Here is a 27678-nt window from a genome sequence, read left to right as displayed (position 1 = left end):
CAAGCCTACTGCTCTTTTGAAAGATATTATTGTGATAAGATTTTGGCAATAAACCAGAGAAGGATATGGAGTATACAAGCATGGCCTGTGTCTCTTACTTCTCTCCGATATATCGATATAACTTATGATTTGAAATTGGATGTTTCCTGAGAAGGTATGGGTTGACATACCAGTCTAAAACTTATATAATATATAAATTATAGCCATGATTGCATCAACAGTGCGTATTTAAGAACTTACTTCAACCTATACAACAATAATAAAGCCTGCCAAACTACATACTAAGAATGGTTGATACAAAAATAAATCAGTAAAATGCAAATAATTAAAGAAGGAAATATTGTCTAATATAGAACAGTACCATGTGAAAGTGCAAGACAGTGGCTGTCTCCAATAGAAATGTCCACTATTCGTGTGGCAGCTAGCTCTTCAATAAGTTTGGGACGCAAGGCAGTTGCTTCTGAAGATCCACACCCCAGGCAAGCTCCACAGCCCCAAGCATACACCTGAACACAAGAAAAGTTTGAGAATCTTAATCAGAATATGAGAAATCGGAAATAAATAACATTTTGGTTATGTTTAGTACATCTAAATTATTATACCTGTCCGGTTGAGGTCAGTGCTAGGGAGGACTGACTGCCTGCACACACCTTCCGAGTGAACATTCCCTGCAGTGCTTCTACCACTTTTGGTTTGTATACCCTGTTAGTGTCTCCATGGCCCAATTTTCCTATAAAAAAAAAAAGTTAAAACCAAAATCAGATGAACATTAGAGGTGATACAAATGTTTTATTAAGAACTGCAAACATATAAATACCGTTATCTCCTCCACCAAAAGACCAGACTGTTCTTCCATCTTTAGACAAGGCAATTGTATGAGAGCTCCCACATGATACTTCACCCACATTACTGATATCCTTTACTAGAGTTGGGATGTTCCGACTATTACTGTCTCCATGACCTGAGGGAAAAAAAAATGAAAAGGTAAATTTATAGCTTCAGCTAAAGCTCTACAAAGAATGTTAATTTGTCAGAATGAATAAAACATCAGTGTGTATATGATACAATACTTTGGCCTATGTTGCAAAACAATTTAAAGAGATATCTCAATCTTATACATTTATGGAATATCGACAAATTTTGCCATGAATGCTTGGTAGGAGAGGATCACTGTTCACCGATACCCATCAATTGCTCTCCCCATAGAATTCAATAGAGAGATAGCTGCACTAGTGCTGCTTGCTCCGTGCTTTCCTTAACTCCCATAGACTGTTATTGACTTCTATGGGGAGAGCTGTGGCTGTGAACAGCCAAATGGCTGTTATGGGACACCTGTTTTCTTGATAGGGTCGACCCACACCTATCAGGCATGTACGGCATTTACTTTGGATGGGAAAACATCTTTAAGTTTCTAGTACACTTGCTTGCACATATACATACACTGCGAGAAGTGAAAATGCTGGCTTCTTTTCATTACATGAAAGTGGATACATTATACAATCACACTATGCAGAATTGGCAAAGAGTAACCTCTCTGACATGTCACCCACAATCTCACTTTCATTCTCGTCTCTCCATAGGTGGGACGTTCCAGTTTCCTTCTGCTCCCAGACACTTGGAAGTTGTACCTCTAAATTAGAGCCATTATATTATTGCATTGTGGTTTTGAATCATCTTATCAGTTGAGGAAATTAGCCTCAAGTCATTTTAAAGAACCATGGGATTGACATATAGATACTTCATATAGTGAGCTTGAATTAAGTAAACATGTTAAAAAAAAAAAAAAAGGAAACTCATTAATGCTTCTTTATGGTCATCATGTCGTAATAAACCCATTTGCTACAATGCATGAGAATAAATAAGGTTGAGCCCGTTTTACAATACAAAATATTATTTCCATTTGGCATGGTTACCTAGTCTTCCAAAGTCTCCTTCTCCCCATGTATAGAGCTCTCCGTCTTCTGTGACAGCAGCACTATGCCTGTAACCAGCTGAAACACATACCACAACCTGACAAGAGAAATGGAACAGTTATGAAGCTGAATTGAGTAGAATCACTCTACTGAACTGCAGGTCCATGGAAATTCATTACCTTTCCTTGTAGAGTCCCTTGAATAAGCTTTGGATATTTTTGTGTTGAGCTGTTACCATGGCCCAATTTGCCATAGTCCCCATCTCCCCAGCTGAATACCTCTCCTTCAGTGGTGAATGCTAGGGTATGGCCATCAGACCCCTTGGAGGATGAAACTTTCTTGATAGAACGATGTGGTTCAAAGGTGAGTTTCTTCAATGTGGACTGGTTGTTTGAATCCCCGAGACCTAGTCTCCCATAGCTGCCTTTCCCGCATGCTCTTACGGAGCCATCAGTGGATATAACAAAAGTGCAATACTGTCCAGCTTCGATCTAATTTAAAAAAAAAGTAATGCTCAATATAAACAAACCCATAAGCTCTTCACATCTAAAGATCCAAGGTAAGCACTACAAAAAGAAGGAAATGGAATTTACAAATAGTCTTGATTAAAAATATGTTACTATATGGTCATAAAGCTTCTATGTAGATATCAACCCAATTCCCTAAAGGGGTATATGAAAATGTTTGTCTATGCAAGACGCTCTAAATTTTTTCATATAAAAAGAATCCTGATGAAGACTTACTGTCTGCGCATCTGAGAAACAGGGGGCTAACTTTGGCTGTAATATTTTCTCTTGGGTCCCCTCCACTAGCTGGTGGCTGCTGTTACTTCCCCATACGTATACTTCACAAGTCTCTGATACCACCGAACTTTCTCCAGTCTGGATGCTATCTGGGCTAGCACAGGTTCTTGAGTAGTCCGAGGCCATTTGGCACACCTAGGCAAGAAGAAAAAGAGTATCATGTGTGGGAACACAGGATGAAGACTCGATACAAAAAAGGAATGACTTCATAGTTGGCAAAAGTGTTGCAGGTGGATAAATGTAACCTTTGATATACACATATCTGTATTCCTTATTAACATTAACCCAGACAATTTTTTACAATAGACTTAAACCAACATTTTTTTTTCCTAAACTAAACTTCAAAAATGTAATTAAAAATAAAACTTAGAATGTAACCAATACAATTTCAGGCCTTGTACAGCATCGGGAAAGAAGTGAAGAGAGCAGTACAGAGGAAAATATGAACATGGCAAATAAAAGATGAATACTCTAGCTGTAGACGTTTTACCATACCTCCTCAAAGAGACACAACGCAGCTTCATATAGAGAGCATAGGCCATCTGCAGTCCTGGTGGGCTCCCTCCACTGACTCCGGTCTGCTGATGAACCCTTCAAAACAGAATATGTTTTATTAGCTTCTATTAAAATACAGTTCCCAAAAGTTGTTCTTGAGGAACACTACTGAAAACTTCTTTTCTTTTACTGCTTTTTGTATTCAAATTGCTGCCTGCAGGATGGATTGGTCAGTCAACTATCCACCGATCGGATATGTTCAACGTTAGGTATCCTGTCCATACAGAGCAGAGCAATTCATCCTGTAGGGAGTTCATGCAGAGACTTTTAGGTGGAAGCCAAAGATGAATATGTAACCTATTATATTTAAAGGCGAAGGGCTCATTTAGACAAGCGTATTCCTCGTCCGTGTGCTGTCCGTTGAAATAACTGGCAGCACACGGACCCATTCATTTCAATTCAGGCTATTCAGAAATGTGAGAATTTTCACGCAGCAAGTGTTCGCTGCGTGAAACTCACTGCATGTCCGATATTGCTGCATTCTTGCGTACATGGGCACACATTGAAGTGTATGGGTGCGTGAAAAATACAGACAGCACACGGATGACATCCGTATGCTGTCCGTGTTTCACACATCAAATGCAGAGAAATTTAAAAAAAAAAAAAAAAAAAAAGTGCTAGGACGTGTAAAACGCATGGCACATGCAAAGCACACGGACGTGAAATGCAGGAAATACTCTGCATTTTTAACGCACGCAAATCGGACACGCTCGTGTGAATGTAGCCTTATGCATCAGACAAATACTGATTAAATTGTGGGGATATGGCTTAAAGAGGACTGGTCAGCTCTCCTGACAGGTCTGTTTTAGTAAATACTTGTAGTCTCAATGAAACACCAATTCTGGAGCATCTCTTTTAAGAACTCTGCATTTCCTCCATTATTCCTTATGAATAAATTGACAACTGCATGTGACCAGTTGGAGGGTTGTCCCCCACATAGTCTGACACTGTCCAATCACTTAAAACTGAGAAACAGGAGTCAGATACTATTTATAATAGAAAAGTAGAAAAATATCAATTTTATTATCAAGATGAGGGGCTATAAAATATACAGAGGATCCAAAACAGGATTTAACTCTATAAGGGCGACATAAGTATATAATGACAAAGTACTTAATGCATACATGCAGAGTGAAAAATGCATGGTATTAATAATATGGAACAGGTAGTGCCTAGTCTAAGTATACGCCGGAATTCAAAACAGTGCACGCTACATAATGTTTCAGCGAACTATGTGAAAAATAGAAGAGGTAGGCAATAAGTACAGACAGAGAGTGATAACATCTGAAAACAGGTGAGGAACAACTAAACTGCTGAGCAGAGCTAGATAGATGTCCAAATAAATGCCAATGCACAGAGTCTCAAAGAAAGGTGTATGACCCGGCATACCTTACCCATAAATATAGGATGTATTCAAGTGGCCAGGACAGAAGCGCTTCCATCCTTCTGGGCCATTTGAATACATCCATGGTTTTATTTAGTAAAAGTGTAAAAAATAAAAAGTACACATATATGGTATCGCCGCGACCGTAATGACCCAAACAATAAAATTATTATGTAATTTAAACAGCAAGGTGAACACTGTAAAAAAAAAAAAAAAAAAAAAAAAAAAACACGAAAAAAAAAACAATGGCAAATTTTTTTCCCATCGCCCCCCAAAAAGTCATAATAAAAGTTCATCAACAAGTCCCATGTACCCCAAAACTAGGGATGTCACAATACCAGAATTTGGACTTCGATACCGATACTACATTTAGTATTGCGATTTCGATACCAATTCGATACTTTGCCAACAGTAATAAAAAATAAAAACAGCTCTTCCATTTTCTGATGTGAGGCGCCTGGTGTGATGATGGATTTAACCTCCATTTGCCTCACATTAATAGTAATTAACCCCATCATGTTTCTCAGTCATAATGGGTTAATGTGTGAGGTACATGATGGGGTTAATTACTATTAATGTGAGGCACATGGAGGTTAAATTCATCACACCTCGTGCCTTACATTAATAAGTGAAGTTTTTATTTTATTTTTTTACAGCGTACACATCATAAAATTACGCCTACAAATTGTTGTGTAGGTTATTACGGCCGCGCCAATACCGAATGTGTGTATATTTTATGAATTGAGATTATTTTAATGTTTATTGTAAAAAAGGTGTATGTGTATTTTTTTTTTATTTAACATTACTTTATGTTTTTACTTTATTTTTTAAACTTTAATGTACTGGCATATATCTATATACAGATAGTAAACAGGCATATATCTATATACAGATAGTACACAGGCATATATCTATATGCCAGTACATTAGCCTGTGTACAGATAGTACACTGGCAGTTGTTAGGACATACCCAAGTATGCCCTAACAACAAGAAATATGGTAGGACAGCCCTGGGGTATTTCAATGGATCGTGGGCTGTCTGCCCATATATGGTATGTCCCTCAATCGCGTCACAAGAATTCTCTGTGACGCGATCCAAGGGGCATCCCCCTTCTCACTTCCTCCTGAATGCTGCAGTCAGCTATGATCGCACCATTCCGGGGAATAATGGCGGAGATGAGAGGTTTTTCTGATCTCCGCCGTTATAGAGCGGGGCTGCAGCTGTGCAATACAGCCATTGCCCCGCTCCTGACAGGTAGTGCGTGCGCGGTCAGCATGATGTGATGCGGCCGGCACTGCACTAATGAGCGGCGGTTCAGGCACTGAAGACAGAACATGGGGGTGTTTTGCAGTGCGCCCGCCATGTTCTGTCTTCAGTGCCGCCGCTCATTAGTGCAGCGCCGGCCGCATCATCCTGACCCCGCGCACTTGTTATCAGGACTCCGGAGCGCGGCAATGGCTGTATCACACAGCCGCAGCCCCGTTCTCATACATTCATGTGTTACTATACTTAGCTGTGCGGCTGCAGCCCCGCTCTCATACATTCATGTTTTACTATACTTAGCTGTACGGCCGCAGCCCTGCTCTCATACATTCATGTGTTACAATGCTGAGCTGTGCGGCCGCAGCCCCGCTCTCATACATTCATGTGTTACTATACTTAGCTGTGCGGCCGCAGCCCCGCTCTCATACATTCATGTGTTAGTATACTTAGCTGTACGGCCGCAGCCCCGCTCTCATACATTCATGTGTTACAATGCTGAGCTGTGCGGCCGCAGCCCCGCTCTCATACATTCATGTGTTACAATGCTGAGCTGTGCGGCCGCAGCCCCGCTCTCATACATTCATGTGTTACAATGCTGAGCTGTGCGGCCGCAGCCCCGCTCTCATACATTCATGTGTTACTATACTTAGCTGTGCGGCCGCATACATTCATGATAATAAAATTGATGTTTTTCTACTTTTCTATTATAAATAGTGTCTGACTCCTGTTTCACAGTTTTGATGTGTTGCAGTTTCTATTTTGTTACTCTTTTTTCATAATTTGGAGGTGTGTAGCCTTACATGGGAATCACCTAGAAAATAACGTGTCCTGTGAGACTTATGTGGATTAAACTGTCCAATCAGTAGTGACAGTATCAGACTGTGTAAGAACACACCTCTTTGACAAGGAGAATTGTAACACCCAGTTGTCAATTTATTCATACATTTCTACGAGGAATAACAGAGGGAGAGCATAAAGCAGTTTAAAAAAAAAAGATGCTCCAGCATTGTTATATCATGGGGAATACAAGTATTAACTAAAACAGACATGTCAAGGGAGCGGACAGGTCCTCTTTAAGGGCACGTTCAGAAGTGGCAGAGTTTTTCCACTGCAAATGTTGGTGCAGATTTGAGGCAATTAGGCAACGAATCTGCACCAACATTTGCATATTTGACAGGTAATTCAGACGTTGCAGAAAACGCAGCGGACTTGCCACAGATTTCAGTTTTTGCATTGCAAAGGCTGAAATCCGCAGTGAAATGCCGCTTCTTCTCCGCAACAGACAGTGCATGCTGCGAACAGCAGCATCGTTGTTTGCCGCTGGACATGCGGGAATCCGGGCGCTGTCTGTTCACAGACACAACTAATGGTGAGCTGGAGGATCTCCTCCCCCCTCTTTCCTATTTACAGCTTCAGTGCATGCTGCGGACTAAAAATTCCACACCGCAGCCTATGGTCCGCAGCGGAGTTTTCCGCAACGTCTGCACTAACTTGCCTAAAAATGTATTGAAACAAATGTAAAAAATGACGCTGGAGAATTCCACTGCGGACTGTCCACAGCGGAATTCCACAGCAATTTCGCCACATCGGAATGTGCCCTAAAGGGACAACTGCAAATGTATATTGCTGACAAGGAAATTACTACTAATAAACTTTCCCCTGTACAGGCACAAAACTGCAGAATGTGACGAAAGCCGCAGCATATATTTATACATGGCAGAAATATCGGAAAACAACGGAAAAGTCATCCCATGGATCTGAATGGGGCTGTTTCTGAGGCATGTGCATAGATTTCTGCAAATCCCATTCAGACGAATGAGATAGTCCAAGAAATTTCTGCAACAAATCTTCCCTGTATGAATACACCCTATATGATTAGAGCGTCGTCTTCTAACTTACCAGGGACCTCCTCATCTGCTGAAGGATGCTAATGAAGCAGTCACAGCTGATCATGCCTTCCTGTGTTGTTGGCATCTTATTCTTGTCTGCCTCATTAACCAAAGCAGAAGCTGCCAGCGCCATTTCAATCCACTCTAAGAGGTAACGGAGGGACCCACGCTGAGAGGCTAGCCCAAGGAGTAGTTCTGAAACCAAACGTCTCCCCAAATTGTCTGCCCCAGAATTGGGAACAGTCACTCCTTTCAGGAAGGTGGTGACCTGTGCCAAGCAGTCCAGTCCCATAGGTGGTATTTTGCTTTCATTAGCAAGGGATAGGGGGGGTAGGGAATTCACCACATCGATAGCTGTTCGTATAACATCATTACACAAACTTAGACCAGGTCCAGCAGTTGGCAGCATCCAGCTCTGCCGTAGTAGAGCAAAGAGTAGACTGAGACCAGTCCTCACACCCATTTCAATTAGCGCATCGGTACTGGAGCGTGGCCGCTCACTAACAGACAGGGTGTCTGCAGAGCCAGAGCTACTCTCAGGTGAATGCTGCTGTTGTTTCACTTTGCCTTTGTCATGGTACTTGTTAGAAAGAGCATAGAAAACCCTTTGGAGGACCAGCAGCCTTTTCCGCAGAGCCCCTGCAAAAGGAGAGTCAGAACACACCACCTTGGCCAGAGCCAGCTGGCTACTAAGTAAAGCATCCAGGTAGTGATCCTGCTCATCGCAGGACAAAGACTCCCTCTCAAAGTCTGGCAGCTGAGGTCCCTTGAGGCATAAGACCTGCTGTGGAAGTGGAACCACCTCCTTGTTGCTGACCAATTTGGCATACAGGACAGATACACCTTCCCGGGTAGCGATGGATTCACTATCTTCTGTTATCCAGGAGCTGTTCAGGTGCTCCAGCCATTTTAACTTCACAGGGGGCATCATGCCGGCCATCCTTATTTACTCTACTGCCATGGGTCTATCTGTAGATAAAGAAAAAGAGGAAGAGACGCACTGATGTAAAAATAATGTTTTCAACAAGAACAGTATCCTATAAAAATATGCTGTCATGATTGGCTGTATAGTAAGTAGTGATGACATGGAAAGGGTTATCACCGTGCAAGGTGGACAAACCCGTTAAACAAATTCATTACATTTTTAAATACAATTTTGTGATCATTTATTATTTTATAATGAATTCCACACGAATAAATCAGTTTGCTTTTATTAAATCGTTGATTACTAAAAGGGATTTTCCGGTTTCACAAAATAAAGCTTAACCCCTTCCCGACATTTGTCGTATGGATACGTCATGGAAAGCCAGTGCTTCCCACATTTTGCCGTATCCATACGACAAATGGATGGTACCGGCTCAGAAGCCGAGTCGGTGCCATCATCGTCGGATGTCAGCGGTGTATTACAGCTGACATCCGGGTGTAATGGCGGGGACCGAAATTAGCTTCAACCCCCTCCATTAACCCCTTAAATGCTGCAGTCAAAAACAATCGCTGCATTTAAGGAGTTTGCAGCTCATCGGCAGCCCAGCAATGAAATTCGGGTTCCTGTGGCTGCAATGGCAACTGGAGGCCTAATACTGGCCTCCTGGTCTGCCTAGCACGGAAGCCGTTCAGGCCCCACCCAGAGCTGAGCCAGCGTCATCAGCGGTGGATGTCAGCTGTATGTTACAGCTGACATCCACCTGTAACGGCAAGAACTGGAGCTAGCTCCGATCCCTGCTATTAACCCTTTAGATGCAGCTATCAAAAGCGATCGCTGCATCTTAGAGGTTGCCAGCAGATCGGCAGCTCTGCCCTGCAATCGTAGGGCTGCCAACTGCTGCTATGAAGGAGGCCTAACAATGGTCTAATACATTACACTACATAGGTAGTGCAATGTACTAGAAAAAAAAGACAAAAAACCATCAGAAAGTTGGACCTTACAAAAGTTTCAAGCAATAAAAGAACATACAAAATCGCCCTTTTGCCTTATCAAGTCCTTTATTATTGGAAAAAACAAAAACATACATATATGGTATCCCCGCGACCGTAACGGCCTGAATGACAAAAATACTATGTTATTTATTCCGCGTGGTAAATGGCGTAAAAAAAAAAACAAAAAAAAAAAAAAACTATCAGAATCTCTGCTTTTTGGTTACTTTGCCCTACAAATATTGAAATAAAAAGTGATCAAACAGCCACATCTATACAAAAATGGTACCTATAAAAAAACTACAGCTTGTCCCGCAAAAAAAACAGCCCTCATACAGCTCCGTCAACAAAAAAATTAAAACGTTATGGCTCTCAAAACTTGGCGACAGAAAAAATAACATTTTTACAAAAGTAATTTTATTGTGCAAAAAGTTGTAAAACATAAAAAAGTGCTATCAATTTGGTATCGCCGGAATCTTACTGACCCGCAGAATAAAGTTAACATGTAATTTATAACTCATGGTAATATATATATATATATATATATATATATATATCTATGCCAGAATTGCCATTTTTTGGTCACCTGGCCTCTCCAAAAAATAGGATAAAAAGTGATCAAAAAGTCACATGTACCCCAAAATGGTACCAATAATAACTACAGCTCGTCCCGCAAAAAAACTGCCCTTATACCGCTACGTCTATGAAAAAATAAAATTAGTTAAGGCTCCAATAAGCCAGGAAAGAATAGATATGCAGTTGTGCAGGCCTGAGGGGAACATTTCTTCTGTTTCAAGAGGCAAATTATCAAGACTCTAGGGGAACCAGGAAGGGAAGGGCCCAAACATATCTGCTGGAAGAGAGGGCACCCGTATTATACCAGGACAACACTTTCCCAGCAAAATTCCCCAAACTGCAAGGTGCAGATTGTGGACCAAAAGGGGGATAAGTAAAGACACCATTTATCAGTGCGACACCGGCCTGTGCGGAAAGGATTCTTCACAGCGTAACACACATCTATGGATTATTTTTTTTTACCCCATTATTATACCCCCTGACTATGCCCCTGATGTACTCTGCTCAGCTTACATGTACCCCCACATTATAAACTGAAATGCCAGTAAGACTCCAAACAAAAACTACTACCAAGCAAAATCCACGCTCCAAAAGCCAAATGGCACTCCCTCCCCTCTGAACTCTACAGCCTGCCAAAAACAGCAGTTTACTTCCACATATATGACATCGTCATACCCTGGAGAACCCTTTTAACAAATTTTTTTTTGGGGGGGGGGGGGTCTCCAGTGGCACAAGCTGGGCACGACATATTTGCCACTGAAATAGCATATCTAGTGAAAATTTGAAATTTTTACTTTGCACCATCCGCAGCGCAATCATTTATGGAAAAGACCTGTGCGGTGAAAATGCTCACTACACCCCTTAATAAATCCATACCAAAAAGAGAGACCGCAGAGTCTATAAGTCAAATATAAAACATAAATTTTTATTTGTTAAATTCTAAAAAATGACACACAAAGTTTTAATAATTAATCTCCACAGATGGAAAAAAGGAACACCAAGCACGAGAAGGTATTATATAAATGTTCAAATATCAATGTATACCAAAACACGTTATAAGAAACATAGTGAAAAAGTGCATAATGCAAAATAAGTATCAGACATTTGTATGTCCACTCTTAGGCCTCATGCACACGACCGTAGTGTTTTTCTGGTCCGCAAATTCCAGGGCCGTGTTCCGTGAAATGTCCTCCGTAGTTCATCCGTATGTAATCCGCAGTTCATCCGTATGTAATCCGCAAAATGCGGATAAAAAAAAAAAAGCCTAGGTAAAACAGGATGACGACAGAACTCATTCCCGGTCGTCGCCTAGCAACACTTCCGCAAATCCGCAAACTGCGGTTGACACACGGAGGTGTACCCGCATTTTCCACGGGCCCATTGACTTCTATGGGCATGTCCGCATCGAATTTGCGGGCCGTAATAAGACATGTCCTGAGTTTGTGTGGCACGGATTTGCGGACATGCGGGGACCCGTGAAAACACGGATAGTGTGTATGGGCCCATAGAAATGAATGGGTCCGCAATTCTCCCGTGGATTTTCGGGGGAATTGCGGACGCAAAAACACGTTCGTGTGCATGGGGCCTTAGAAGATATTTCACCCAAGCTGTTAATAGTCCCCACAGGGAATCCAGTATGAAGCATGTACCACTACTCCATTACATTTCATATATTAAATATAAAGTGCCAAGTGTAAAGGATTTAAGAGAAATCTGGAATAGGGAGTGGAGTACTAACTCATGTTGCTAGATATCGAGATTGGCGACCTGCCCCGACACGCGTTTCGGCTTCCACCTTCGTCTTTAATTAAAACTTTGTGTATGTCATTTTTTAGAATTTAAGAAATAAAAATGTATGTTTTATATTTGACTTATAGACTTTGCAGTCTCTCTTTTTGGTATGATATTATATATAAGGAGTACAGTCGTGTTATTTGGGGGATGTACTATGTAAAATGATGCATGTGTTTGCCCTGTGGATAGGTTCTATTACCTCTTAATAAATGCCTTGAAGGGTGAAGATTCAAAAATGGGGTCACTTCTCAGGGGTTTCTTTTATTACCTCACATCAGAGCCTCTGCAATTGTGAACCAATACTGTGTAAGTCGCCAAATTAGGCTTAAACTTCCCATGGTGCTCTTTCACTCTTAAGCCTGGTCGAATGTCCAGGCAAAAGATTAGGGCCACATGTAGGGTGTTTCTAAAACCAGGAAACACAGCATAATAATTAGAAAGTTGTCTTGTTATGGTGGCACAAGCTGGGCACCACATATTGGCATATCTATGGAAAAAAATCCCATTTTCACTCTGCAACATCGAGTGCACACCAATTTCTGCAAAACACCTGCGGGGTTAACATGCTCACTACACACCTAGGCGAATACCTTGAGGGGTGGAGTTTCCAAAATGGGGTCACTTCTGGGGTTTCCACTGTTTTGGTCCCACAGGGGATTTGCAAATGCTACATAGCGACCAGAAACCAATCCAGCAAAATCTGAACTCCAAAAGCCGCTCCTTCCCTTCTGAGCCCTTTCTGTGTGCCCAAACAGCAGTATATTACCACATATGTGGTATTGCTGTACTCGGGAGAAATTGCTTTACAAATGTTGGGGTTCTTTTTTCCCTTTATTTGTTGAAAAAATGAAACATTTTGAGCTAAAGCTACGTCTTATTGAAGAAAAAGGATTGTTTTTATGCTCACTGCCCAATTCTTATAAATTCTGAAACACCTGTAGGGTCAAAAGGCTCACTACACCCCTAGATGAATTCCTCAAGGAGTGTAGTTTCCTAAATGGAGTCACGTTTTGGCCGAATTCACGGTTTTGGTCCCTCAGGGGCTTTGCAAAAACGACATGGCCTCCGCAAACAATTCTTGCTAAATTTTAGTACCAAAAGCCAAATGGCGCTCTTTCCCTTCTAAGCCCTGCTGTGTGTCCAAACAGCTGTTTATGAGCACACGTGGGGTATTGTTTTACTCGGGAGAAATTTATTTACAATTGTTGCGGTGCTTTTTCCCCTTTAGTCCTTGTGTAAGTGAGAAAAAATTAGCTAAACCTACATTTTCTCTGAAAACATTTAGATTTTCAAATTTCACGGCCTACTTCCAATAATTTCTACAATAAACCGGTGGGGTCAAAATGTTCACTATACTCCTAGATAATTTCCTTGAGGGGTGTAGTTTCTCAAATGGGGTCACTTTTTGGGGATTTCCACTGTTTTGGCACCGCAAGAGCCCTTCAAACCTGACATGGTGCCTAAAATATATTGTAATAAAAAAGAAGGCCCCAAAATCCACTGGGTGCTGCTTTGCTTCGGAGGCTGGTGCTTCAGTCCATTAACACGCTACGGCCACATGTGGGATATTTCCTAAAACTGCAGAACCTGGGCAATAAATATGGAGTTGCATTTCTCTGATAAAACTTTGTGTTACAAAAAAAAAAAAAGATTAAAAATTAATTTCTGCAAAAAAAAAGAAATTATGACATTTGTAAATTTCACCTCTACTTTACTTTAATTCCTGTGAAACGTCTAAAGGGTTAAGAAACTTTCTAAATGCTGGTTTGAATACTTTGAGGTGTGAAGTTTTTAAAATGGGGTGAATTATGGGGACTTTCTAATATATAAGGCCCTCAAAACCACTTCAAACCTGAACTGGTTTTTAAAAAAAGGCTTTTGAAATTTTCTTGAAAATGTGAGAAATTGCTGCTAAAGTCCTAAGCCTCCTTATGTCCTAGAAAAATAAATTTAAAAAAATGCTATTTTTTCGCAACATTTTGGTGTTTTTCATAATTGGAATGTATCGAGCAAATTTTGGCAGTAACAAAGTCCAATGTGTCACGAGAAAACAAAATCCAGAAATCGCTTGGATAGGTGAAAGCATTCAGAAGTTATTACCACAAAGTGTAACATGTCAAATGTGAAAAATGAGGCTGTCAGGAAGGTCAAAAGTGGCCAGAGGGGGAAGCGGTTAAAAAAGTATTCTTATCTCAGACATTTATGGCATATCCATAGGATGTCATGTTTAGCGCAAGAATGAATTATACAGGACTAAGGCCTCATGCCCACGACCGTGCAGTATTTACGGTTAGAAAATACTGCACGGACGGGCCGTGGACTGTCACATGCATTTGCGGGTGCTCACAGTAATAAGTATAGGAGCACGGTACGTAAATGTGAAAAATAGGAGTTGTCCTATTTTTTGCGGGACATTTCTGCGGCACGGACACACACACACACACACACACACACACACACACACACACACGTAAATATATGGGAAGGTGTCCGTGGCCTATGGAAATGAATGGGTCAGTATTTTAGCAGTAATTACAGATCCGTAATTGCGGAAAAAAATTATACGTGGGCTGTACCATTTTTATTTTATAGACAGAGACTACCGTACTGGTATAAAAAGGATCTTTAAGCAGAATTTTACATATATGCATATTAGAAAACTATCGTTTCTTATTTTATAAAAATAAAAACTACTGGAAACTTTCTTTAACCCTTTCAGGACACAGCCTGTTTTGGCGTTGTGGACGCAGCCGATTCTTTCAAATCTGACACCAGTCATTTTATGTGGTAATAACTTGGGAATGCTTTTACTTATCCAAGCGATTCGGAGACTGTTTTCTCGTGACATATTGTACTTTATGTTAGGGGAAAAATTTGCTCGATAAAGTCAATATTTATTTGTGAAAAACACCAAACTTAAGTGAAAATTTACATAAATTAGCAATGTTCTAAATCGGCCGTGCAGTTATTATAGGTGAATCATTATTTTTATGAATTCCAACTATAATAACTGCATTGCTAAAGACCCCATCGAAACATCACGATAAAACGCATTCAGTTTTTAAAATGTTTTTTTCAAGGCAATTTAGCAGCAAATTGGAGTTGCAACAAAACTGCAAAGAAAAGCTGAAAAAAATGTGGCTTGTGACCCCCAGCAGTTATGAACAAATACACTGGCTACAATACACCATCCACATTGTCAATATTGTACACATATCTGAATCCCCAAACAGAGCCAGTTTTGATGGTATATGAGCAGTGTCTAAGGTCTCATTCAGACGAACGTGAATCACGCACAGCACACGGACCCATTAATTTCAATGGGGCTATTCACACATACGTGATTTTTGACGCAGCAAGAGTCCGTTTTGTGAAACTCACGGCATGTCCTATATTGGTGCGTTTTCACGCACATACGCGCCCATGGAAGTCAATGGGTGTGTGAAAACCACGCACCGCACACTGATGCACATCCTTGTGCGGTGGGTGATTTGTGCATCAATTCAATTGAAAATATTTTAAAAAAAGATGTGCTTTGCAAGTGCGTAAACGCCGCATGCCACTCGCAAAACAGACTGATGCATAACGAAACACACACGGACCAGATTCACACTCGTTTTTCACATGCGTGAATCTGATGCGTTCGTGTGAATGCAGCCTAGCTGCACTGAAGAGGTTTATCTGCAATTTCATGATTTCCGGTTTCTCGCATTTGTTTGTTGAACTCTCAACTGTGACTCAAAGTTGAATATAAGCGATGGAGTAGGCACTATTTAATCTATAAACGCTCTAAAGTTATTACATTTAAAGTGGGAGAAGAAGACACGCACCACCCACCCATGAACTGAAGTCATTACATTCATTTGTACAGCATACACTTCTAGGGAGTGAAATGAGCTGTAGTTGAGCTACATGAGAAGCGGGATCCGACACACTGAGTGAAGTGACAGCTGGCTCCCCTTTGGATGAGTTTCAGTCAGCACATTGGATAGCTGCCTACTATGGTACACACGCCATACCTGGACCTCTAGCATAGGTAGAACAAACTAGCGCCACGCGTACGGCAGAAAAACCTGAGGCTCCATCCATTCGGCTACATTCACACGACATGGAAAAATGGCTGTGTAATGGCGTGTTTTTTTTTGTTTTCTTAACGTTCATCACACGACCATTTTCAGAACAATGTAATTTTAGATTTTTTATAGTTTTAAATTGAATACTGGCAGTCAAAAAATAGGACATGTCCTATTTTTGGCCGTTTTCATGGCCAGACGGCCCCCTATAGCACTCAACAGATCAGTTTGTAATGGCCGTTTTTCAGAAATCAATCCTCGTGAGGGCCGTTAAAAACTGATCCTGGCCCTCACAAGAGGATTTCTCGAGTACAGAGCTACTTTATGCGCTGACCCCGGGGAAGCCCTTGACGTTACGGTCCATATATGTTCAGTGATGTCACGGCTTTCAACTATAGAGTCCCCGGGCCGTAGTATCGCAAGATCTTTGGCCGAGGACTCCGGTCTTGGGAAAGCACTTGACGTCACGGTCCATATATGGAGAGTGACGTTAGGGGCTTTCAGATGCCAGGACCCCCCACCAGGGCGTCGGCAAGCTCTCTCCGGGGATTCCGCTTCAGGAGAAACCCCTGACGTCACTGTCAATATATGGATAGTGATGACAGGGGCTCCTCCAGGAGCGGATTCACAGGCAAGAGCGTCAATGCTATCTACAGTGGGGAGTGTGTGTGGCGCTACCTAGAGTGGGCACTGTGTGTGGTACTATGTGGGCACGGTCTACATGGGCACTGTGGTGTTTTCAGGGGGTTTGGACAAAAAACCCTGCCAAATGAAATCCATCAGTTGTTTTAACGGCCATGAAAAAGGGATGGCAATGGATGACAGACAGCCACTAAAAACAGACAGACGGACTAGAAATGGATAAAAATTTGGACACACTGATGCAAAACGGCCATGAAAAACGGACAGTTGATCAGTTTTTAGTGGCTATTTTTTTTCCACTGTCGTGTGAATGTGGCCTAGACAGAGATAAGCGGGGGCATAGAAATTCCAGGAATATCAATTGTACAATAAACAATCTGAAATTAAATAATAAAGACAATTCATAAGATGAAAGGATTCTGAATCCCATTCCCATCATGCCTCAGGACGGACCGCAATTTCACATTATTTTGGAGGTACTATGTATGAATTGCCAGAAGATTGGGGGAATGGAAGTGACAAATCTGAACACACTTCAAGCTTAGAAAAATGGGATGACACTTTTCAAGCCATTTGGCTGGAAGAAATAGCAGAACATCTTTATTAAACCTGCAGTTAATACTATAATTCTGCACTTCATGGACAAAAACATTTATCTGAATGGAAAACGTCCATATCCAACGGAATTTGCCCAAAATAAAATTTATTCTATCCACTTTTTTTCTTGTTAAAATGACTAGCTGTAGGCTGGGCGCCTTTCACAACTATACATTATTCATAGACTATATAAGACCCCTAAATTCCTTTTCAACATTGGTATACATGGTGATTCTACCTGTCCAAGATGCTCGGAAGATGAGGCTGATCATATCTATACGTTGTGGTCGTGTACACATTTAATACCATATTGGTCGGCGATACTGATTAAGGATGCATATGGGATTGCACTTCAGGGGACTCCTCTGGAATGTGTTTTGGGGTGTGTTATTGCTCTACATAGCCAGAAAACTTATTGCACTACACTGGATACAAAGCGTCCCGCCGACTAGGAGTGAATTCATTGCTAAAGTGAAATGATTATACTGGAAAAAACGGTGTATGTAAAATGTAATGCTATTAAAAAATTTGAATCCATATGGGGTCCATGGTTGTGCGTATCGGAACTTGCACCTTTAATGCGGAAGGGATGAAAGATATGGTCACATGTATTTCATAAGTGAAGATTCTTAGTACTGTACCCTGCTCAAACTTGTATACTGGGGGGGATAAGAATGGGGGTGCCTAAAGGAGATTTATGTCTGTCTTGAAAATGTACTGTAAATGTTCTCTTGTGAAATGTTTCCTTGCTGTTTGGAATATGTATAACCGCATACTTCTTTTCGGTCATACGAGATGGTGCCTGGGGGGAGGGTTTTGTAGGTTTAATTTTGTTGTTGTATTGTACAATTTTTGAAAAAAAATCAATAAAAATTATTTGATTTTAAAAAAAATTACTAGCTGTGAAACAGAATGCTGCAAATTTCAACAAAGAGGAAGGTCTAAAACAGAAACAGTGTGTCATTGAGTCGTGTGTGGGGGCTGGGAGCAGTTATTTTAACCTCCTGGTTTACACATTCATCTGCTCAACAAAGTCTTTCAAGATCTAGAATAACTGTAAAAACAATGGAATAGCAAAAGGAGCCTTCATATCTTGTATTAAAAGCCATTTCAATAATTGAGGTTGAGAAAATATATAACAAGCCCACTTTACATGATGCCATCTATTATTCAGTCCTAATCTCACCCACTGAATGGCCGGTCCCATTGTCCAAAGACTGATACCAATACACTCAGAAAACCTAAGGGAATGGTAAAAATTATAATTGAACTGAAAGTTTAACCCCTATTAAGCCCTTAATGAAAGCACAAATATGGCAGGCCTGGTGTCTTCATTAGGCCCCCAGCAAACCATCGGCACCCCAAAATCACGTCATGGGGCAATGGAATGACGGAGGGCCGCCCCTCTTTGTGATGGCTTAGATGCTGCAGTAGCTATTGACCCCTGCATCTAAGTGGTTGAACGGCCGGGATCGGAGTTCTCTCCCCGATCCCAACCGTTACATCCAACACCCGCTAAGTATGAAGCGGGTTCAGCCTGTGAGCCCGCTCCATACACCCCTTTCTCGGCCGTGACGTACAGTTACATCAAACATCAGGAAGGTGATAAGTGGCAAGGGTACATTAAATTACATTATTCCCACCCTATAAAGTGATGGCATATCACTTTAAAAAACAAACAAAACCAGATTATTTCAGAGCGTTACAGCGAACATGAACGTTGACAGGTGGGTAACAGCCCATTCTAAAAAGTAATTGTCTTTATTCACACATAGCATAAATACTGCAGATTTTCCGCAACACATTTTGTTGCGGAGCAGAGCACAGTAGTAGCACAGTGGATGCGATTTGAACAAATCTCATCTACACGCTGCGTAAGTGATACATGGAAAAACCGCTCAGAAATTAACCTGCGGTGAGTTTTTTTTAATCCACTGCATGTCAATGGTGTTTGCGTATAAGCTACTTTTTTGTTGCGGGTTTGCCCCATTGAATTCAATGGGAGGTAAAACACACAACAAATAGTAGATTGTGATTTTTGTGTCGGAAAAGCTGCGATTCAGCCGCAAAAATTGCAACTCAGAATTCTGTGCTTCCTCGTCCAGGCCGGCCTCCCGGGATGACGTTTCATCCCATGTGACCACTGCAGCCTGTGATTGGCTGCAGTGGTCACATGGGATGAAACATCATCCCAGGAGTCCGGTCTGCAGGACGTCAGAGGGCAAGTATGCACGTTGGGGTTTTTTACCACATTTCCCACAGCGGACATTCCAGCCAAAAAACCGAACCACAATTTGGTGCTGTTTTTCGTTCTGAATTCCCTGCGGCCACCAGGATGGATGCGCTGTGTATCTTTACGCAGCGTATCCGCCCTGTGTGAAAGTAGCCTTAGGAGCTATCAGAATCATGTGCCATGTCAGCTTGTAATCCTGGACACAAGCCAAACACCAGGCATTTCATCATCCACGCAACTTATTTTTATTTGAAGCATTGCAACAGACATGTTCAGCCAGCGATGGAGCAGAGCGAGTATATACAGTACAGATAATACAACAGAAGGTTAACGACGGACTAGTCTTGACAGTACCACAGGTACTACAAACAGGAATGTTCTCATTCATTCATGCTTACATTGTGTTCTGTGCTTTCCAGTAGCATCCAGAAGATCCAGCCTGCTCAGTGTCATATACAAAGTTGTACACACACACACACACACACACACACACACACACACACACACACACACAATGGGAAACATTAGAACAAGATTAGTAACAACAATTACTCCCCAACACCATGAAAAACAGTACAACAGCATGAAGTGCAGGTCCTCTCTCCGGATGAGAGCTTTGCATGAGGACAATTCCCGTTATCTGTACTATCTTTAGCAAATCAGGGCACAGTCATTTGCATCGTGCAGACAAAAGGACGTCTTACAGAGCGAAAACTCAAGTACATTACCACTGTAACAATCATTATATATTTATACTGTGCCGTCAGCTTCCATTTATAACAAATACACACAATACATAGCCTGATACATTAGGAGAGAGTCCTACCCACATGAGCTTACAATCAATACTTGAATTACAGGGAAACAATAAAAAGGGCAAACAAAGACTTCAAGTAAGGCTGAAAGACTCTCTTCACATCCCGTAGGGGTTTACGTCAATTTTGATGGCAAAAATTACGCAAATCTAGACAGTATCCATTATAAGTCAATAGGGTAGGGCTGGGTGATTTTGGCAAAAACGCCCAGATGTAACACACACAATACACGCCCAGTTGTACTTAAGAAAGGCTCATTTGCATAAATATAAAAATGCTCATAACTTGGCCAAAAATGCTCGTTTTTAAAAAAAACAACAACGTTACTGTAATCTACATTGTAGCACCGATCTGCTGCAATAGGAGATAGGGGTTTGAAAATCTGGTGACAGCCTCTTTAAGGCTACATTCACACGACAGTGAAAAAAATGGCCATTAAAAACTGATCAATTGTCAGTATCGCATGTCCATTTTTCATCAGTCTCTCCAAAATGGATTTCCTTTGTCAAGGCTTTTTTTGTCCCAATCCCCTGAAAACACCACGGTGCCCATGTAGATAGTGCCACAATGTCCCTGTAGATAGGCCCCCATATAGTGCCACAGGGCCCTTATAGTAATAGTGCCACACACCCTTGCAGATAGCATCCCCGCCCCCCTTGTAGATCACAACACCACCCCCCTCCCTTGTAAATCGCACGCCCACATGTAGATCGCACTCCTGCCCCCCCTTGTAGACGACATCCCCACATGTAGCTCGCACTCCTACCCCCCCTTGTAGACGGCACCCCCAAATGTAGATCGCACTCCCACCCCCCCTCGTAGATGGCTCCCCCACATGATCGCAGAACCCCACCCCATCCTTCTTGTAGATAGCGGCCACTGTAGCTGCCACTAGGAGCTGAATTCCTGGCCAGAGGTTGCCGACACTTTGACCAGTGATACAGTTCCTAGTGGGAGCTACAGTGGCGCCATCTACAAGAAGGGGTGTGCTGCGATCTACAAGGGGTGGTGGCACGAACTGCAAGGGGGGGTGCCATCTACAAGGGGGGGTAGTATCTACAGGGCGGTGTAACACTAAACTAGGAGTCTCTGCTTCCCCGCGGTACTGCTGTTCCGTACGGTATCATTTTGTTCACTACAGAACAGCAGTTCCGTAGGGAAGCAGAGACAGAACGGGGCGCAGCTTGTCAGAAGGAGCAGATCAGGCAGTGAGGAGGCGGAGCTTCCTCCTGCAGCACGGCGCCACAAAAAAATAATAAATTTGATTTAACGATTCTGTTAAAAAACAGAATAGTCAGAGGCCTTGAGGGCGAATTAATCAAATTAATTTGATTAATCGCCCAGCCCTACAACGGGGTATCGATTCCACCAAAAAACTGAAACCTTACGGAACGGAGACAAACGGAAACCATTACCATTGAAATCAATGGTATTGCCAACAGAAAGCTATGGTTTCCATTCATGGGTTCCCCTGATGGAAAGGTATGACGGAACCCATGAACGGAACCCCGACGCAGATGTAAACAAAGCCTAACTCATTGGTTATACATAGGGCTTGCAGGCACAGACCTCCTATATTGGGGTATAGTCAAGCAGGTCAGTATTGGCAGAGAGCTGCACCATTATTAAAAAACCATAGCAAACCACATGCAAATATATGCAGTTTTAGCTGCGATTGTGGTTACAGTTCTAAGAAACAAAACCGACACGTACAAGGCTTTCCGCGGTATCAACAACAACATATCATGCCCTGAAACCCACCTGGTTTTCAACCACACTGTGACTTCATAAAACCCTATTCACTACAACGTACAGTAAATTAGCGCAGTGCACCACACTGTGAAAAAGCTGTGTGTGTGTGTGTATATATATATATATATATATATATATATATATATATATATATATATATACATACATACATACTGCCTTACGGTCCTTTTACACGGGCCCACGTTCCTGTGAACTAACATTGGCTGATCGGATCTTGTCAGCAGCACATATCCCTGTGTGAACAAGGGGTGTCCTGCCAACAAGATGCAAATGTATGTTCATAATGCAATGTCCGTTCCCATGCTCCTGAACATTGCTCCTTCTGAATGGAGTCAAGGAACGCTATTGATGTGCTGTAATGTCGATCGGAGCTTGTAAAAGGTGCTGAACCACGGCGAATACCTACCAGTGTAAAACCGCCTTTAGACATCATTCGCGCAAGTGTATTACAACTCCAAACAACCTCGAAGTCCTACTGAGCTATAATACGACACACGTAGACTTCTATGAAACTCCATACGTCTCCGGTATTATACAGAAGAATTGTGCATGCCCCATCGGACACCTATCATGGAGCTATTCAGAAGAAGAAAAGCAATACAGCACTATATGTGGTACTCCGTGAGCCTTTGTACAGCTCTGCCGTGTGTGCATGAGGCCTAATACAAGAAATACAAGTAATGAGGTTTTCCTGCCTTCATAGTTGCTGCCATGGTACCACAGGGGAGAAAACATCATACATCATCTGGTCCCTTACTAGAGTCTATTTGCTTTGTATACAGGGCATTATTTGCTGTATACAAAGCATGAAATTCCTATAGAGCCGTGTTCACCTGAGAGGAAGGAACTTTTTACTGTTCTCTCTTAGGTTGGAATCACACGTGGAGCTTTTATGGCAGTTTTCTTTTAGCCAAACACAAGAGAGAAGACATAGGACTTTTCTTTCTTTTTGGATCCACTCCTGTGTGGGTCTTTAAAAACTGCCACAAAATCGCAAGATCCATAAAATGCTGAAGGTTCAGGTCAAAAGACCTGCAGTCAAGGCAGGCCGTCTGTAATATGGACGCAAAAATGCCGCCCCATGACGGCAGAAATAAAACAAAGTAAATTGCAAATTTAGCTCCAGCAGTTCCCATTGTAAATATTCAGTTATGAAATCCTTCAGACCCCTAATGAATCATTTTATGCAAATTGATTTGCTTAGTAAAACACAAATATATCCAGAACGGCACAGGGTGCGGGTGACAAAGCCCAATCTCCACAATTACTTGGATATCCAATTGAGAAGCCCATTTTATTAATAAAAGACTGGTGAAGTATAATTGAACTTCCGTGCCAGAGAGAGGAAGCTGGCCACCATCTCTAGTACTGGAGGGCGAATACTTACGTTTTTAATATCCTGGATGTGAAGAGTGCCAGGGGTAACCTGGCAGGAGACTTGTTCCTCTTTAAAACCAGAATATAAAACCACTACATATTTGACACCTGAATGCAGCAGTATTATCTGACGGTTGTGTTCACACTGCGGTCAGAGGTACTGTCAGCAGACCCGGCAGTTTTGAGGGGGGACGGGAGGAGAATAGCGTTGCATGTGACGCTAAGGCTGGGTTCACACGACCATGTTACGTCCGTAATGTACGGAACGTATTTTGGCCGGAAGACCCGGACCGAACACAGTGCAGGGAGCCGGGCTCCTAGTATCATACTTATGTACGACGCTAGGAGTCCCTGCCTCGCTGCAGGACAACTGTCCCGTACTGAAAACATGATTACAGTACGGGACAGTAGTTCCACGCAGAGGCAGGGACTCCTAGCATCGTACATCACTATGATGCTAGGAGCCCGGCTCCCTGCACTGAGTTCGGTCCGGGTCTTCCGGCCGAAATACGTTCCGTACATTACGGACGTAACATGGTCGTGTGAACCCAGCCTTATTCTCCTTGTCAAACCGACTGAACCCATGACAGAAACCAACGGATCCCATTGTAAGTCAATAAGATCTGTTGGATACCGGTGTTATACGTTGTATTATTGATCCGGCAGAGAGCATTGTGGCTTGTAAATGTGAACATATCCTAACAATTTATGACATACACATTGGATTTGTTTTTAAAACAATGCTTCAGCCAACAAGGCCATCTAGATTTAAAGAGACTCTGTCACCACATTATAAGTGCCCTATCTCTTACATAAGATGGGCGCTATAATGTAGGTGACAGCAGTGGTTTTTATTTAACAAAAAAAACGATCTATTTTTACCACTTTATTAGCGTTTTTAGATTTATGCTAATGAGTTGCTTAATGCCCAAGTGGGCGTATTTTCACTTTAGACCAAGTGGGCATTGTACAGAGGAGTGTATGACGCTGACCAATCAGTGACCAATCAGCGTCATGCACTTCTCTCCATTCATTTACTCAGCGCATAGGGATCCTGCTAGATCCTTATGTGCTGTCTTATACGAACACATTAACAATACTGAAGTGTTTAGACAGTGAATAGACATTCCACGAGATGTCTATTCACAATCCCTGCACTTTGTTACTGTTTCTATGGTAGTTACACCACTAATAGATTACCGTACGCCCGGATCCCTACCGATCCACCAGAGGAGCCATTTCACACCACTGAAGACTAGGCACTCCACTAAGTACTATAACTAAAATAAATGGAGACCGATTAATTCCCAATATCCACAGTTTTAAACGTGCCCTGAAAACACATATTTTTAGACAGGCCTATAACATTCCCTAATCTGACTCCTTTCCATGGCCCTCTTTTTTAGATTAGTCATCAGAATAAGATTCCCTCACACTCCTTCTCTTCATGTACGTCATACACGGATACTGGCTGGTGACCGGCTCATGCAGCTGGCTATGTTCACACGGGGTATTTTGCCGAGTTTTTTGACGCGGAAACCGCGTCGCAAAACTCGGCAAAAACGTCTCCCATTGATTTCAATGGGAGGCGTCGGCGTCTTTTTCCCGCGGGCAGTAAAACTGCCTCGCGGGAAAAAGAAGCGACATGCCCTATCTTCGGGCGCTTCCGCCTCTGACCTCCCATTGACTTCAATGGGAGGCAGAGAAAGCGTATTTCGCGCTGTTTTATGCCCGCGGCGCTCAATGTCCACGGGCGAAAAACGGCGTGAAAATCGCCGCGAAAATCGGCGTGCAGGGAGAGGAAAATTTGCCTCAAAGATCCAAACGGAATTTTGAGGCAGATATTCCTCCCCCAAAATACTCCGTGTGAACATAGCCTAATGTGCACCACCCCATGTGTATAAAAATGGCCGGACCATTGTACAGAATAAACACTGTTACACTTTGTGTCTCCCTTATTTCCTCATAGATTGTAAGCTCTTGCGAGCAGGGTCCTCACTCCCCAGGTTTGAATTGTAAATGAACTTTGTCACTATGTAATGTCTGATATTGTTTGTTTCATGTTCCCTCTAAATTGTAAAGTGCTGCGTAATATGTTGGCGCTATATAAATAAAGATTATTATTATTATGGGGACAAGTTCCAGATCCTACACATGTTGTAGGGATCACTGGAGTTCCCAGCGGATGGACCGCCACTTATAAGTTTGTGTTGGCTATTCCGGTAAAACTATTAAATGGAAATAGTACGTGTGCTGCATCACAAAAACCTATTATATTCATATGTAGCTGCCATTTGACAATCGTTGCACGCCATGGAAGTGAACGGAAATTGACCGGTAAAATGAGGAGGGGCAAAGTTACAAAACCAAAACAGACAAATCACATGACTAGTCACCAAGCTCTAGCCGGCTGTAGACATGAGATAAGCTCATCGGTTAGCTGACAACTATCTTCCCAAGAAGTGACAGAAATGGATCTCTGTGGCATAAAAGATCCTGACCGATCCCTGTCCTTACAGAGATGAGATTGAAGAATACTATATTTTGAAGGCTGAATCATGGTGCCTCATAAAAGATACAATACTGCAGACCTCAGGAGCCAGTTACACACTCGGCCAAACTAGGCACCAGCAGCGGATTGGACACAATCTATGACTGATCAGTAGAAAACAGAACTGGCACGCCTGGGCACAACATATCAAAAGCCTGCTGGCACATTTTACAAACTGTTATCATGGTTTTAGACATGACAATGCTATTGCAGAAATGTGTGTCATTACAAAGGTGGCACATCAAACGATGCCATATCTAGGGGTGATGCTCTGGTTGGCAGGGTTGATAACCTGGTTAGAGGTAATTATTAATAAAGAGACCAAGTTTCATCACATAGTCACTATGATCACACATGCTGGCAGAACATAGTGTCACACATCACGGTTATTAGAATAGGTCATAGATAACTATTACTGAATATAAAGCACTTTAGCTACATTCTCCGTTGTTGTATATCAATCATTAGGACATACATGTACGTCCACAGCTATACAATGGTGTAACCCCGGTGAATAGGGAGGCCTCACTGGCTGTATTATTAATGAGCCCAGTGGTAGCAGAACATGAAGCCATTCTTCACAATATTAACAGCTGTGTCATGTCACCAGCACCGATGCTGAGGAGCAATGTCGGCCATCTGCCCCTATACCGTTATCTCCATATCCCTCAGCACACACCCAAATACCTGCAGCCCTGTCCACTGGGACCGTTACCGGCGGCTGGATGACACAGATGTGTGACAGGCCCGGGGGGTGTCCGCCGCTGTACGTGTACACAGAGGCCTCAGCCTTCGTGTGACATTGTGTATCACACAGCACGTACACGGGGATATTGTCAGGAGACGCGGCGGTGTCACGGAGGACCAGGCCCACTGACTATGAGCCGCAACGGTTCCACTTGTCAGAAGAAAGGAAAGGGAGGAGGCACATGAACACACCCAGGAAAAGGAGGGGAATGCCAGTGTACACACGGCCGGGAGCTGAGCGTTACATGGCCGCGGAAAAGTGCAAAACCTGCAATGCTATGGCAAACAGCTCTGCTACGTGTGTATGGCGGGGGGGACACTACCTGGCTTGCTCCTGTACACAGATACACAGTCTCCCCTCATACAGGCTTATTACTGAGCTGGGGATATGTCTGACAGGAATGTGGGGTTCTCCCCTGAAACAAACTGGTTAAAATGTGTCACCTCCGCTCCACATGCCCCCCAACATCCTGTAATAAACCAATAGGTACTACGTGTCCCCATAGCTCCCCTACTTGGGAGTCAGCCACAGTGGTCGTAGGTTTCAGCCAGTGTCCCCACAAATGGTAGTAGCAGGGTCACCATCACTGGAACATCAATTTAGGCATCTTGGCCACGACCCTTTTTGTTTTTCACACCGCAGAACACGGATCCCTAGTGACTTCCATGTGTTTTTTTTTGCCAACCCATTTACTAAAAAGGGTGTGACGAACCGCAAAGACAGACAAGAATAGGACCTGTTCTATAATTTACGGAAGGGAGGCACAGATCTGCCAAA

The 27678-nt window shown here is 42.5% G+C and overlaps 1 protein-coding gene across 8 annotated transcripts in view; it reads right to left on the bottom strand.

The window, feature by feature from the left end:
* The window catches only part of HERC1 (HECT and RLD domain containing E3 ubiquitin protein ligase family member 1), a 180052-nt gene extending 152981 nt beyond the window's left edge, over window positions 1–27071 (bottom strand). For 7 of the 8 annotated variants that reach the window (XM_075857663.1, XM_075857666.1, XM_075857668.1 and 4 more), the window contains exons 1-9: window positions 26841–27071; window positions 7819–8777; window positions 3212–3307; window positions 2657–2851; window positions 2093–2404; window positions 1914–2010; window positions 818–961; window positions 603–730; window positions 362–506 (exon numbers count right to left, since the gene is read on the bottom strand). In XM_075857663.1, the coding sequence (XP_075713778.1) occupies window positions 362–506; window positions 603–730; window positions 818–961; window positions 1914–2010; window positions 2093–2404; window positions 2657–2851; window positions 3212–3307; window positions 7819–8748 (2047 nt within the window). In that variant the 5' untranslated portion in view covers window positions 8749–8777; window positions 26841–27071. The remainder of the gene's footprint in view (window positions 1–361; window positions 507–602; window positions 731–817; window positions 962–1913; window positions 2011–2092; window positions 2405–2656; window positions 2852–3211; window positions 3308–7818; window positions 8778–26840) is intronic. The other variant, XM_075857664.1, reaches the window with a different exon arrangement.
* Between the last annotated feature and the right edge of the window lie 607 nt (window positions 27072–27678).

This window comes from Rhinoderma darwinii, chromosome 3 (genome assembly GCF_050947455.1).
Source record: "Rhinoderma darwinii isolate aRhiDar2 chromosome 3, aRhiDar2.hap1, whole genome shotgun sequence".
Taxonomy (NCBI): Eukaryota; Metazoa; Chordata; class Amphibia; order Anura; family Rhinodermatidae; genus Rhinoderma; species Rhinoderma darwinii.
The sequence above is the reverse complement of the archived record's forward strand: the minus strand, read 5'-3'. Positions and strand labels throughout refer to the sequence as shown.